Consider the following 15241-nt stretch of genomic DNA (forward strand, 5'->3'; position numbering starts at 1 on the left):
TATTACTGAGCGCACCTCGCGGGATTTTCAATTAACGCAGACATTTCAAACCGTCACAGTATCTGAACGGAGCACAGCACGAACCTCTCACTAGCACGGCTAGATGCAGACTGAGCTGCGCAACGCTCTGACCCCAAGATGGCCGCGCTAGCCCCGCCCCTAGCGGACACAGACGGAAACGTAATCTACTTCCTGGATGGCCCTCGTAAAACTGAAATATTTTTGTGTGTATGAAACCCATGTAAAAAAATCTAATTCGGAGCGAAAGATGTTTCTGAGAATTTCGCCTGCAGAAAATTGGAAAATGTGATTCTTTGACCATCAGTTTTCTGAATAATATTATTAGTCATCTCGATATCTCTCGATTAATGCAGATTTTCTTAGAATTTATGCAAGGTAATATGCTCATATAAGCGAAAACAGGCGTCTTAAACTAATTTATTTACGTTACTGAAAATGCTGTACCATTCTCCATTTTGTAATACATTACAACTTCTTTCACAACGGGATACTGTTGACGGAAATTAGATTCTCATAATTGCTTGAATCTTTACAAGAATCTTCTTAAATAAGGAACAGTACTTTGTTTTATTTCTAACGAAATGTATTTTCGTATGGTGCATAAGTAATTCGACTGTTAGGTACAGCGTACCGAAATCGACAAAGATTCTTGTAATTTCCCAACAAAAGTCCCTTTTTTCAGAGTTTCCAATTCCATCTGTATGGACGCTATGTAGAGGTAAAAGTAAGGGGAATACCAGACCTTCATAATTAATAACCAAGTATTTTTCTTACTTTAGCTTTCTTTTCCGATTTAAAGCTGTGTTGCTCCACGCCACAGAACGTGGTCCGCTATCATCACTAACCCATCCTGTGCATCCCATGTAGTTAAATCTTAATATTTAGTACCCTAAATGAAACAAATGCATTATAATAGGATAGCAGTAACAGACTGAGCTAACTGGTTTTTACAGGGCTGTTAGACTTAGTTACCAAGCTGCATTAACCAATACTATTTACTTATAGGCCATATACTGAAATATGCATAAATAATAAACACACAGTATTAATTTATTTCTTATCTTATCCCCAAAAATTTCGAATTACGTTCAAAAACTGGTTTATTTTGTCTTCAATAAATGCAAAAAATTTTTAAACGCATTAAAAAGATTCTGGGGGTGAAAAACCTGTATCTTCTTTGCGATGTATCATAGCTGAAAACATTTGCTCTGTAAATACATTCAGTTACTGTACTATCTACCAGTAAGTATTTGGACACTTGTGATAGAAAAGAAAAACAAAATTTATTCATATTCAATAGTAGGTAAAGCCTCCACGAGCGGCAATAGCAGCCTCAAAGCCTCAGCCATCCGGAGCATGCTTTCCACAAATTCTTGTATGACGGCTATTGATTTCTTCCTTTCTTCTAGGAGAAGACATTAAGTTTCTTCACCGATGTTGGACGGTTGTTGCACCCCTTAATTCGGCGATCCAATTCGTTCCAGAGGCTCTGGTTAGGGTTCAGGTCTTGGCTGTGGGCAGGTCAGGTTAACCCCATTGTCACCATACTAGTCTATGGTGGACCTGGCAACATGACGGCTAGCATTATATCCTGAAAGTAACATTTGTCCAAGCCTTAAAACTGTCACAACGTTAGAAGCACACTGTCTGCAGTAGGCATCGGCGTTAAGCTTACTATGAATTTGGATCAAAGGGTCATAGTCCATACTAGAAAAAACACCCCCAGGCCATAATTTCACCGAACTTTCCTGTGGGCACAATGAATTCTGACAGGAGTGATTCTCTAAGCAGATGCCAAAATCAGACCTGGTCATCCGAACGGTATAGGATGAACCTTCATTCGTCGCTCCAAGAGAATTCATTTCCGCTGATCCATTGTCGAAATGCTTTGCACCAAATTAACGGAGCGGCGCGGTTGGGCTTGGCTTATGACTAAGGGCAGCACGATCATGAAAACCAAACAAGATTATGCTTTCTTACGGATGGTATTCGTCGAAACAACACCCCCGGATGCCTGTTGAAACTGCTAAAGTGGGCCATCGGATGGGTGTGGTTCTTCCGAACTTCTCTGGACAGCAGTCGGTCTTTCCCAATTCCCAGTTTCTTGAGCAGGCGGACTCGGGGCACATTCCGACAATCGCCGCTTATCTTCTACCTCTGAATCACGTAGTCCACTGATGATTTTGGGTAATTTAGCTCGCTAGATATGCTCCTTAAGGATCGGCCATTTCTGCGATACCCGCCTATTAAACCTTTTTCGAAATCAGATAACTGTGTACTTCGTGGCATCTTGCATGTGATTAATGCCAATGTCGTTTCCTACACGGTAGTTAACGGCAGAGGGCGTGACGTATATCAGGGCCTCAAGTATCGGTATTTGCATGGGTGTCTATTGGATTGGATGATTATGGAACAGTTGGTACACAGTGAATAATAACAATCATAATACAGTGTTACCTCGGTATACGTCATTAATACGCTGAAGATTTTTGGACTCATACCAAACTGGACGTATACCAAACGAACGTTTCCAATAAGAAATAAACGGAAAATAATTAATCCGTTCTAATAAAAAAATCGTAGTGTTATTATTAGATCCAACATTATTTAATATGAAAATACAAATGCAGTGGTTAAAATATATACTGTACTTGAATAAAACATAATACATAAATATTTTTCCACCATCCAGATCAAAAGTAATTTCTCAGCATGCTCTGATGTCTCTGATCTGACATCATCATCAAGGATTGTTATAACGAAAGAAGTAAATTAATCAGCTTGTTTCTGAAATAACAATGTCACGAATTTGCAAACAAAGCAAATTAATGACAATGAATGGAATAAGTCGACTACTAATTTGCTCAAGAGTGGCAAGCTACCTAACAAAGGAAAAATATCTTTATATATTTATGTATGTATGTATAGAAAGAGAGCCAGAAAGTATTTGATCTTCAACAAAACAATAATGAGTATTCTTTTTATTTCAGAAATACGTCCATGAGGTAATACCTGTTCCTGGAGCTTGCTGCCCACAGTATCGTCGAGTAGCTTGTTTAGTAGGTGGAATAGGTTTTGAGGTATGTATCAGTGATGTATATAAAAAATTCCGTAATAAGTTATCAAATCTAACTTTCCGTATTCTTTTTCATATAAATATTAATTTAAAATCTTGATTATGCATTGCATGAATATTGTATTTAGTGACCGTGTTGTTTACTTATATGAATCTGCAATAATAAATCTGAACGAATAAGAACCATTTACAAAATATTAATTATTAAAACAATTTTTGAAATTTCTTATATGACTGTGTTACATTAAAAGTAATTGCCTCTTAAAATTACATCTCGTTTAGCCTTTCTATGGTACGGACGATCTGTTGCTTCACGCTGTAATTTGAAGTTTAACTCTTAAGAACACAGACAAAAAGTAAAACCATTTAGTAATACAATTAAATTTTTATTGAGATGTTTAATTGCAGCACTAAAGGGTTTAGTTTATTACAAAAGACATATACGTCTCAACTTGTAAGGGTCTTGGAAATACAAAATGCTTAAATTTATATTTACAATAAATAATAAATAGGTTTAATATTCACAGCTATATAGGTTTAATACCAGTTATTCACAAGCCCTAAGATAGAAAATGCCTCAGAATACTCTAACAGAAACACTCTAGCACACCATAGCAAATACCAGAAAAACATATTGCCAAATAACAAATAAAAAATAGGATGGCAACTACCAGAAATTGCTCGCCGAAACAAGCTGGGACAACAAACGGGCTGTTCATGAAAGAAAACAGCTTTCTTGGTGCGTTCCTAGACTCTCCCTGTTTACTTCCCTGTACGAAGGAAAGGAAGTATTGTAATCACGAAATATTTCGTTTATCAGATTTTCAATGGAAATATCCATTTTAACGTAATGTCTGTACGTATGGACACAACAAAGGACTCCTTATTTCAAAACGGATTGTAAAATGGATTCAAAATGAATATTTCCGTGACGTCTTTACGTATCGGATAACTCAAAAATGATTAGCCGTAGAACGTTGATATTTTGTATATGATACTGCTATAACATGTAGTTGTGCACCTCCTTTTTTATTGCAGTCAGCGGCACAAACGTCTATATAATTGATAATATTGTTAGACGAAACAACACACTAGAGAAGGCACTACTTATTTTGCTGTCATGTTGGGATGGTGACAGAGGTACCTCAAATACAGATTGCGTGTCAGATGACTGCAACTTTGGGAAGCACAACTAGCTTGATAGTTAAAACATCGTATTATTTCTGGATGACTAATTTCTTAGCACATGATTTATCGGTAGGATGCTATAAGCGTCCTACAACTTTATATACGTTAATCACATTGTTAAAGAATAGATGAAAGCTATAAAGCGGGGGAACAGATGCTAGTTAGATGACGGAAATGAGAAAAAGCTGGGGCATATATAGTGTCGAAATCCTTTGTTTGAGTTCTGAATGGTGACTGGGCAAGAGCTTTCGCATTTCAGATCACTGCAAATGAAATGATGGCGTAAGTAACGCAGTACAGATTCTCTGAAAGGTGACGCATTCAAAATAAAATCAGGAATTAAAGGGCTGTTGCCAGTTAAGTTAGTAATTTTTTAGAAATTTTCTTTCATATTTTATATCTTACGTTTACATCCCACCCTCCTACCCGGCTTAAAAGACCCTTACCTTGCCTTTCTTTTCGCAATTGTTGGCTGACCAACATTTGCGAATATGGCGTAGTCATATACTACCAATTACATATAATTTCGCTGAACACTGGGAGTTCGACCCAGATTGGCTACATGGTTAGTTTTCGCGGTTTTTTGCATGGATACAAGCCAATTTTCTTTAAAAGGTCCTCCACGAAAGCAATGCTTCCCTTAAGCAGATAGTTCTCGTGTCCTTTTCCAGTATTCCAATAACCTGTAATGCACAATATTTCTACAAAGCTTTTAGTTCGTAAAAATCGAAAGTTGAAGAAACTGCATGCTTACTTTTTAATTTTCGATGCACAGCGCTTATATGTTTATGCAATGCCTGGGCACGTTCATACAGGTACTCGATTCGTTTATCTAACTCATCTGCTGAAATGCTATTTAAAGTATATTAAGGGTTATCCGGATCTCTTCAGTGCTCTTAAAATAATGACTTTTAAGTTAGGATTTTACTTTAGAGAAGAGAAAGTAGACTGAAAGGGGGAATTTCATGAATAATAGAGAATGGATGTGAAATGTGATTGGGATATGTTTCTTTGCTAAAAACTGGTTTGCGAGAATACAATATGTGACAACGCAGTTATCTTCCAGCAGCTGTTCAAACGAGCGTTCAGGCCCAACGGACTGAATTCTGTTACGTCTTTACTAAACCAAAGGTTCTCACCCAGGGCAGAATTTCATAGTTTGGTGGAATGCAGTCAGGCTTTTGCTTAGCTGTTAAGTACTTAGTTTATGAATATATTTTTAAAAAATCTGCTTTATTCAGATTTTGGTATTTATGAACAATTTCTGCACCCTTTTTTTTTTTTTTTTTTTTTTTTTTTTTTTTTGGTTAATTTACATAACACGTTAAAAAATCATCTAAATCTGGATAAATGTAGATATTTATTTTTCGAGTTTGGGAAAGGAGAGGGGAACGATCCTCTAAACAATGGCCAAAAAGCAGGGGGGGGGGAAGTTGAACTTCTAACAAAAAGGATGGAGAACGTAATATATAAACGTTACGTCTTTATAAAATATGGAATTAACTATTTATTCTTCGTGTAAAACTTTCCTAGGACTTACCTCTTTCCAGTCTTTATAAAATATGGAATTAACTATTTGTTCTTCGAGTAAAGCTTTCCTAGGACTTATCTCTTTCCAGTCTTTATAAAATATGGAATTCGCTATTTGTTCTTCGGGTAAAACTTCCCTAGGGCTTATCCCTTTCAAGTCAAAAACGTTCACCAACGTGGTGTTTTTCTTTTCCTGAAACCGAAAATTCTGTCACCATGGCGAATCTTCTCTAATCGAAGCAGTTGATTATTAGTATTTTATCTCAGGATTATAAGAGCAAAGCATTAGTTTTCATCTTCAGTCATAATTTTCTTAAACCAAAATCAAGATTAAATTTCGCTTTACAGAAAAACTTTAATTGCTACTTTTTGCCAAGCTTTGCCATCCGTAACAGCAGATGTTCATTGATCAAAGTAAACGGTTAACTGCGTAGAAAATTCTATCCGTAAGCAGATGTCGTTTCAGGAAAAACAAATTTAGCCATCATTTTGATAAATGCCGCTAGTCACTGGTTGGAAAGTTTTCTGGAATTTGTTTCAAAAATTAACCCTAAGATATTATAGACGTGATGCGTATTATGATTCTGCGCCATATACCCCCTCCCTCAAAACTCTTCAATTACAATCAACTCTCTAAGCGACAATAAAGACAACATTGTTGTTTACCTCAAAATTACGGGAGAAATCTGAGGTGAATTGAATCACGAAGATGGTATGAATCGTACATATTACTGATTACTAAAAAAAATGCTATTAACAATTTACTATCGCTGTAGAGGTTGGTGTTGCTGCCTGCTCTATCGTCGGGCTCAGACAGTTTGCATGCTTTAGTATATAGCTGGGGTAGTCAACCTTTTTATACTCATCCGCTCATTTTGTAGACATTAAAATTTCCTTACAGCCCACCAGCTTTATTACAAAATAACAAAAAACTGCTTACATTTAAAAAGAAATTAATTAAATTTAAAACTTTAAATTTATTATTAATGGGATCCTTGAGTCTGATGCTGCGAGACGAAATATATGATCTCTGGTTTAACTTTCGTAAGGAACCAACGAAATATTCATACTGCTTATCTATTTGATCATGATACTATTGATAGCACTAAAGCCTGATTCTACAAGATATGAGGCAGGGAAAAGTATCAATAAATTAAATATAACTTTCTACATATTCGGATATAAAGCAGGCATTTTTATTTCCTTGTACGGAATAAAAGAAGTATTGTAATCGTGAAAAATTTCGGCTATCATATTTTTTAAAAAAATAACATTTTGACCGCTCTCGAATCCATTTGAACGATGTTCCTGCGTGATATCAGTACGTACGAACAGAATAAAGGACTCTTTTTCCCAAAACGGAATGTAAAATCGATTTAAAATGGATTCAGAAGACATTTTTTTCCGTGACGTCTGTACGTACGCACGTATCTACGTATGTATCTCATATAACTCGAAAATGAGTAGCCTCAGAACATTGAAATTTTGTATATGGTACTGCTATAACATGTAGTTGTGCACCTCGCTTTTTGGTTGCATTCGGTCGTACCAAATAAATGTATATATATACACACTCTCTTACACGGCTTGGTGAGGTCATTTTTTTTTATTATTATATGTTGGCAAATTTTGCACTTTTTGCTTTAAAAGTGACTGAATTATGTTGTTCTCATGTTCCGGGTAAGGTTTTTATTTCTTTAATTAATCTGCATGCAGTAGTTGTGGAACAATTTAAAAGTTTAGTGGTACTAAGGCCCCCATTTGTTTACATTTGAAACTCTTAGTAAAATAGTAAATTAAGTCAGTTTATGCACCAACTTCAGTGTCTTTTTACCGAGTGGGAGCAAAAGTAAACTTTCAAATTTATGCATCGAAAACTCTGTCTTCCTGCTCGATGGCCGAATTGCTCGCTTTTTCCTATAAACTCTAATTTTAATTTTATCTTTCTGTTTTTAACTGTATTTGGTGTTTTATGTTTTCCAGTATTTTACAGTTTTTAATGAAATTGTTTTGAGTTTTTAATGTGGTTTGCCTTGCCGCGAAGTGAGAGCTGAATTAACTGAATGAGAAATATATTTCTAATGAAATTCCAGAAAATAAGTTTAAATGAAATGCAGGCAAGAAGTGTGCATAATTTACTAGGCCGTACAAGGGAGTTAATGCGGTATCCGCTTTAGATATTTTTATCCAGACAAAGGTTTTCGTACTAGCCACTATCTAAATTATGTTTACTTTCATCATCACTATTTGAGTTCTAACAATTTTTCTTGTTAAATATTACCAACCTCAGTATTATTGTGCAGTAAAAAGAATTTTCATCTAGCCGTACATCTTCAAGTTCAAAATATCTTCAAATCGTTTTTCCATACCTGTGCTTAAAGTTCAATAAGATGACTATTGAACTTTTGAATCTCCTCTTCAGTTACATCTTGATTTCTTATATCATCCAGCCATAGTTACTTTCTTGCATCTATACCCCCCCCCGTATCTGTTTTTGCAATTCTGGCATTTTTTTTTTTTTTTCGTACCTATAACTGCTATTTAAATTGCGCACTGTCTTCGAAGTAGCCAAGACTAGTAGCAGTTCTGCAAATCATGTCTCGATCGAACTCTTATTTATGTGCTCTGGATGTATTGCTACTATGTAACCCGTGTTGACATCTTGATAGACTTTCACTTTTGCGTTCTCTCGTTTCAACGAACTCTTAGAACGGTATATGTGTTCGAAACTCTGGGTTAGCGATGAAACGCGAGCACCCATTTCACGCGAAATACATGTTTGCCTGAGCTAACGTTACTGTCGAATAAATGAAATAAGTCAGAACAACAATGAAATTTACCTATACTTCCAAGCTGTTTAATGGGAAGAATAAGTTTCTTTCGTTGAGTAAATTAAATTGGTGTTCAAAACAAAAACACTGCAAATGACGGAAGAATAAACATCATTAGAAATGAAGAAACTAAAAGTGGTAATACAGAAGACTTCTATCTCTGATACTACTCCATTTTTTCTCCTGTTCGTATTTTCCATAAGAGAGATTTATTTCATGCTGATGTTTTGGGGCGCTAATTGTTATTTCGTTTCGCAATAAATAAACTAAACTTATTTTTAAGACAGAACTCGGTAATCTTCGCCCGGATATTGCTGCATTATGGTTCCAAAAAGATGAAAGCCGAGCGGAAATGTTAAATTTTATAAATCAAGTGAATTCTGAAATACTATTCCAATATGAAAACAGCGTTGTTTTAGAAAATGTAGAAAAAGTTAAATTACAATATATGAATGAGTATTATAGCCCTTTATCTGTAAAACGATGAAATGTTTGCATGAACGATAGCTTCAAATAGTAATTTAAGACATTCCTTCATTAGATCGGACAGGAATGGCCCTCACCTGAAGGGGACAAGTGCAAGAATTACCGATGCGTCACGGATAAAGATGGAGAAGCAATAGTTCTGGAAATAACTACGAGATGCAATAAGACGTGTTCCATTGTAAGTATAATTTCATTCTCATTTGAATAACAAAATTCAGCAGCAAAAATTTATTTAGGTCGTACAGAAATGAATGACACAAATGCTGCCACAGAGCGGACTGCAATTTATTGGCAAAAAGCTGATAGTACATCGGTTAGAAATAATCCCCGCTCATGTCAGTACACTTCTGCCATCTGACTGTGAGGTCCCGAAGGGCTTTGGTAAACCGTTCTGTGGGGTGTTGGTGCACCACCTATGGACATTTGCATGCAATTCGGCAGAAAATTCAGCATGTTGGCCCCTGACTGCGTCCTTCATCTTGTCAAGCAAGGCGTAGTCCGAGGTCTTGTTTCAAAGTCCAAGGTCCACCCACTTTGCACAGACATTTGTCATCTACAAATCAACATGCACAATCGCCTGCAATGTTCCTTCCTGCATCTTGTTGAACGTTATGCGCCTATTCGCTATGATCAAATCCGCCACCGCTGCCACATTTGCTGCTGTATGCGATGTTGCTGGTCGTGACACATTGACACCTTTGCCTGCGGCCTCCAGTCCACTGCTGAAACTTGGCCAACCAAGAGATACGGTACGCCTTAAGGGTGCTTTGTTCTCGAAAACCGACACCATGCGGCGATGGATGTCACTACCCTGTATGCCGTCCTTCCACCGGAACCACTCTGTCCAACCCTAACCGTGATAATCACCTTCCATCATTGCTGTCCACGCTCTCTTTGACGACGGTGATGGCATGAATTGGCATGAATTTCGGTGGAGATGAGTATTTAGTCCTAGGACTTTTACTCAGCAATTATTGACCCTACGGGGTGCGTCTTAGTGATGAAAAAACTTTCCACTTTAAAAATTAAGTGGAAAAATTTTCAGAGAACTGAGTACCGTTCCGGTGGCTCCATCTTTTGGCTAAGCTGAGAAGTTTGTGGTGGGAGAGGTTGGTGGCATGAAGCAGTTGTTCTATTTCGGAGTAATTTTAGATAAGCAATTATTGTGGCATAAGATGGATGATGATGAGATGATTCAAAATACTTGAGATATAGTAAAAACATTTGCAGGGTGCAACATTAGTAAACGACGGTGAAACAGATGGGCTCTGACTTATACCGTTCGCTTGCTGCCAGCTCCATCTATGCAATTTGAGTATATTTCACTTGTTTTCTCTTCGCTGTAATAGTGTAATAGTTTCGTTGTGAGAGACGTTGTGTGAATCATTTCTGTACGATCCAAGTATAACGATATATTTGCCTTATGAAACTACCTGTGCAAAGAGATCGCCGACGAACTAAACCAATATTTAGTAGCAAATGATAAAAAAGTAGCAAATACTAAATAACAAGAATCTGCTAAATGTGAATAAAATTACAGGGTTATAATTTCAAGCGTTAAATACTTGCGGAAATAAAATTGACGGAAAGAGCAGAAGCGTTATACGGTTACGCTATAAATCTGAAAGTACTGCCTCAAATTTATTAGAGTAGAAGACAGTCTGACGAAAAAGCTGGCGGTAAAGAGAGATTAGAGTGGAAATCATTAACTAGAATTTAAAAAAATTATGAATGTGAAAGCATCCAAGAAACCTAATTTTCCAACGGAAAGCATTTTTTGAACAACTTTGTTTGTAGAAGAGGTCAAAATGAAATATTTGATTGTGATACCGAAGGGCCCGGGTTCGAATCACGGAGAAGCATGGCTGTAACTGTCCGTCCCTTCATAAGAGGCAATGGTGGCTGCCTATTAGGTTCCTCCATAGTAAAATGACCACTGTTTTTGGCCTTAGGAGTAGTCAGTGCTGAAATGAGGCAAATGCCCGCAATTGGATTTAATTAAAAAAAAAAAAAAAAAGATCTGGAAGCTTTCAGATTTTACATTACACCCAAAGGAGCATTTTTTTAACGTTTTGTGGGTTACCTTTATTTATTAAATATCATGTTCTTTGCACTTAAACCATAAAATGCAATTCAACTGCAATATCGCAAAATAATTTTAAAATGAAAATCTTTAGAATTTCCGGATACACAATCTCGTGCGATGGAGATAAAAATGTCTTTTTTTTTCCCCCGTACAGGGACTAACATTTAACTTACATTATTTACTTATTTTTCCCAGAATGCAAAGTACGAGGAACCCTTGCCAGGCTCTGAAGTATGTTGTGGATCCTGCAAACCATTTGCTTGCGAAGAAAATGATGTTATCTATGAGGTATGGTATAGAATGAAGTCTTCAGAGATTTTTATTGCATGAAAACAAAATTTCTTTTTTTGATTCCATAGCTTAATTGTTTCAGCTGAAAAACCTCGGCAGTATTTTCAAATTTGTCTTTTTTTTTTTTTTTTTTTTTTTTTTTAACAGAATGGTGCCACCTGGGACTCGATCACCGATCCGTGTTTTTCTGCAAAGTGTATTGTCAACGAAAATGGAACTCTCATACGCTACAGCAAAGAAAGTTGTCCAGTAATGCCGGATAATTGTCCGACGGTAAGAGATGTATTTTTGATACCTTTTAGATGGTTTTCAGTCATTAATTATCTCTTCCTGTGAAATTGAGAGCCTAAGGCTGCAAAATTGTATTTGTATAGAAACCAACACTGGTATTTAATAAATGTGATGAATAAAGAATTTAATTTCGGCAAAACAACACCATAATTTCTGGTTGGTTTTCCTAAATATTTCATAAGAAACTATTTAAATTACCTATGTTGCTACTGTTGTCCTTTATTTTTCCAGACCAGGTCTACAGTCCTAGAATGTTTACAGAATGTCGCTAACTCTCAAAAAGCCAATCACCGATACAGGGTTTCTATAGAACGAAAAGCCATTTCAGCTGAAGGAAAAGAGAATATGGGCAGGTGACTTTGAACTAATAGGCCATATCCGGAACAAAGAGAAAACTTTGCTCCCTGGACAAAACATTAAACATTTTGTATGATCTAACTTAGAAATAGTAAAATGATGAGTTGTACCTTAAAATCGGAGAACCATAAACATCAGAGCTTGTATTATTTAAATGCAGTGAGCACATTTCTATGTAACAGGTGTAACGGATTTATTTGTATCTTTCTTACAACGTTTTTCCTGAAGAAGGCATCACAGAATTTTTCTGTTGCCGTGTGTTGCTGAATAAGCTCACTGAGATTTGCAACAATGGCATCTGTGACACGCATTGGTTAACCACATCGTTCGTTGTCTAAGAAAGGTGGCCTTCCTTCTCTATTATATTCTTCCTTCTCTATTATCTATAAGGTATTACCCCACTTCTTTACTAATGCGAGTGACGTGCAGTTTTTGATATATATCCTTGCCATCTGTGGATCGATCTCAGTACTGTCTACCCCCTTCTGCTATTAAAAAGGCACTAGTGATTGTTGTTTTTCTTTTAATGCTTTCATGTTTTTATCAACGTTCCATCTGCTTATATCGACATATAACTAATTCCCTCTGATGTTCGATTGCATGAGTGATTTTTTTTTTTTTTTTTTTTCCGGACATTAAGTATTCCTTACATACTTTGACAGCATTGCCTTAAAGCGCCGGTTATCTCCTAGAAGCCTTCAATCTATTTTTATTTAATACCGTTATAAAATAGTTTCTTGATATAAATATAGGATACATTCTTTTTAAATGCAAGATGGACACGATATACTGGACTGTAGAAGCAAAATATTTCATACTGAGGTATCATGATTAATAATTCAGTCATATATGAGTTGATAAAAGAGACTCTATTCCATAGAGTTACAACTGCATATACGTTGTCTACCGGGTCTTGCGTAAGTCAGCGTTTTGATGGAACCAGGGCGATTGGTGAATATATATATATATATATATATATATATATATATATATGTAGTATTAAAAGCACAAAGGAAAAGGACGGAGCAGAACACTGTAGATGCTTGATTAGACCCATATTGAAGAAGAATTTTGATTGCGTAGTATTTAAAGAACTTGGCAGTCGAGGCAGTTTTAATTCCATTTTTATTTCCAATTGATATTTGTGGCCACAATCACTTGGCACTCTAGTCGTGCCTTTCCACAGAAGATTTGCATTTTTGATGTTGTTGGGATAGAAAGCAAGCCAGCGAAATTACATCTTAGTACAGTAGAGAGCAAGAGGTGAAGTGCGTCGTTATGAAAGATGGAAGCACGCGAAGAGAAAAGTTTTGGTTTACAATTCGCTGATTGGTTGTCAAGAGGCATCTGGTATTAACGGTTACGTAAGATCGCATAATTAATTTGAATGACGCAATGCAGACAAGTTATTACGATTTTAGAATAGAGAGGAAGAATTAATATTTATAATTATATTATAATTCTGATTCATACATTTTTATCTTACATATTTCCCCCCTTCAAAAAGAAAAAGGCGTAGCGACAGAGAAGCCTTTTTAAAGAGAAAGAATTAAAGCACTAGCAAATAAAAAAGAAAAACATAAATCATAAAATTTTGATTCTATAAAAGTATAATTTATAAATATCAATTTTTTTAATAAATTTTTAATTTTTAGAGTCCTGTTGAATTTTTCAGCATTTCAGTCCAAAAGTCTTTTTGTTTGAGAGTTCACATAATCATAATTCTTCAGGGAAGGTTCTTGTTATTACAGAATCTCACAAAATAAACTTTTACACAATCATTGCTTATAATAAAATGTAATGCACATAAATATTTATGATACTTATTTCCATACTGATAAATTATAATTTAACATCATAAATAATAGGATTAAGATCTTCAGAATTTATGGTTTCACCGTTATCATCTTTCATTTACAATTCCTGATTTTACCAAACTGGAAGCCTCGCAATACTTCTAAACAAACATATCCATCAATAGGGCTGTCCTCTTGAGCTAACCAGCGTGTTCTCTGCACTGGTGGCCCAGGGTGCCTAGGCAGTTACTTGAAAAGGCCTCCGTTCCTTGCATTAAGGTAACTGGCCTTTGAGAACTGCACTAATACATTCCATAATAAAAAAATATAATAATAATAATATAAAAAATCTACATGCATTCATAAAATGAGAGCCTCCAACATTATCTTGCATGAAGAGGGTAAAAGGAAAAACTGGTACAGAGGTAATTACAGGCCTCTGTTGAAGGAACCAGTACACCCTCATCATACTATACTTAACACACAATAACCCACAAATTTTAACATGCATTTACCATAATTTCATATTACTTATCTGTACTAATTTCACTTATTTTTAACTTCTTTATTTTTAGAATAATTATAAAATTCGTATTCAAAATTCTCAACAAAATTTCAAAAACATAAAAACTTATCTTAATATCCTTCCCTATGAATAATTTAAATAGCTTAAAATTAATTACTTAATTTGCTCACACATAATTATGAAAAATTAGAAAAATTAATGAACAAGAATTTCAGATTTTCTCAAAACAAATTGCAGAAATTTTAACCAATGTTGAAATGAAACATATAGAATTCGCAGCACATTAAATAATTTAGTTCCTGAGCTAGGTTCGCACGAATGTAATAATTTTTGAGCTGTTGAAAAAGCAGAAGTGCAAATAATTTTCTGTCGCACATACTTGCAAACACTAACTCAGATCGACCTTGAACCCGCTGTAATGCTGAATTCCTAAACGGTAATTCACTGATGATTTAAAGCACTTTTTTTTTCTAAATATTGTAGAGATCGGCGAAGCAAATTCAATATTCCTTTTCACTAGGCATTCGAACTTCTCAATTTATCGAGAGATTACTTTCAATCTGTAACCACTACGCGTGATTATTATTATTATTATTTTTTTTTTGAAGCACTTGCAAAACACCACAGCAGAAGAATGATCTGTTATTTTTTAAACACTGAAAAAACAAATTTGATGATTCACTTCTTTCACATTGTCTTGGATTTATCACAAAACGATGATTTGAAGAGCTGAATTAAATTTTCCATTGAGGTTTCAGGATG

At 35.5% G+C, this 15241-nt stretch overlaps 1 protein-coding gene across 2 annotated transcripts in view; it reads left to right on the forward strand.

Annotated features, from left to right (window-relative positions):
- LOC118192014 (hemocytin-like) overlaps nt 1–15241 on the forward strand; it is a 342722-nt gene that overhangs the window by 322655 nt on the left and 4826 nt on the right. For both annotated transcript variants that reach the window (XM_085819309.1, XM_085819312.1), the window contains exons 70-73: nt 3012–3101; nt 9188–9310; nt 11414–11506; nt 11657–11782. In XM_085819309.1, coding sequence (XP_085675435.1) covers nt 3012–3101; nt 9188–9310; nt 11414–11506; nt 11657–11782 — 432 coding nt within the window. The remainder of the gene's footprint in view (nt 1–3011; nt 3102–9187; nt 9311–11413; nt 11507–11656; nt 11783–15241) is intronic.

The sequence above is a fragment of the Stegodyphus dumicola genome, chromosome 1 (genome assembly GCF_044657685.1).
Source record: "Stegodyphus dumicola isolate Sdum_Otavi_A_Nest chromosome 1, ASM4465768v1".
NCBI classification, from domain to species: Eukaryota; Metazoa; Arthropoda; class Arachnida; order Araneae; family Eresidae; genus Stegodyphus; species Stegodyphus dumicola.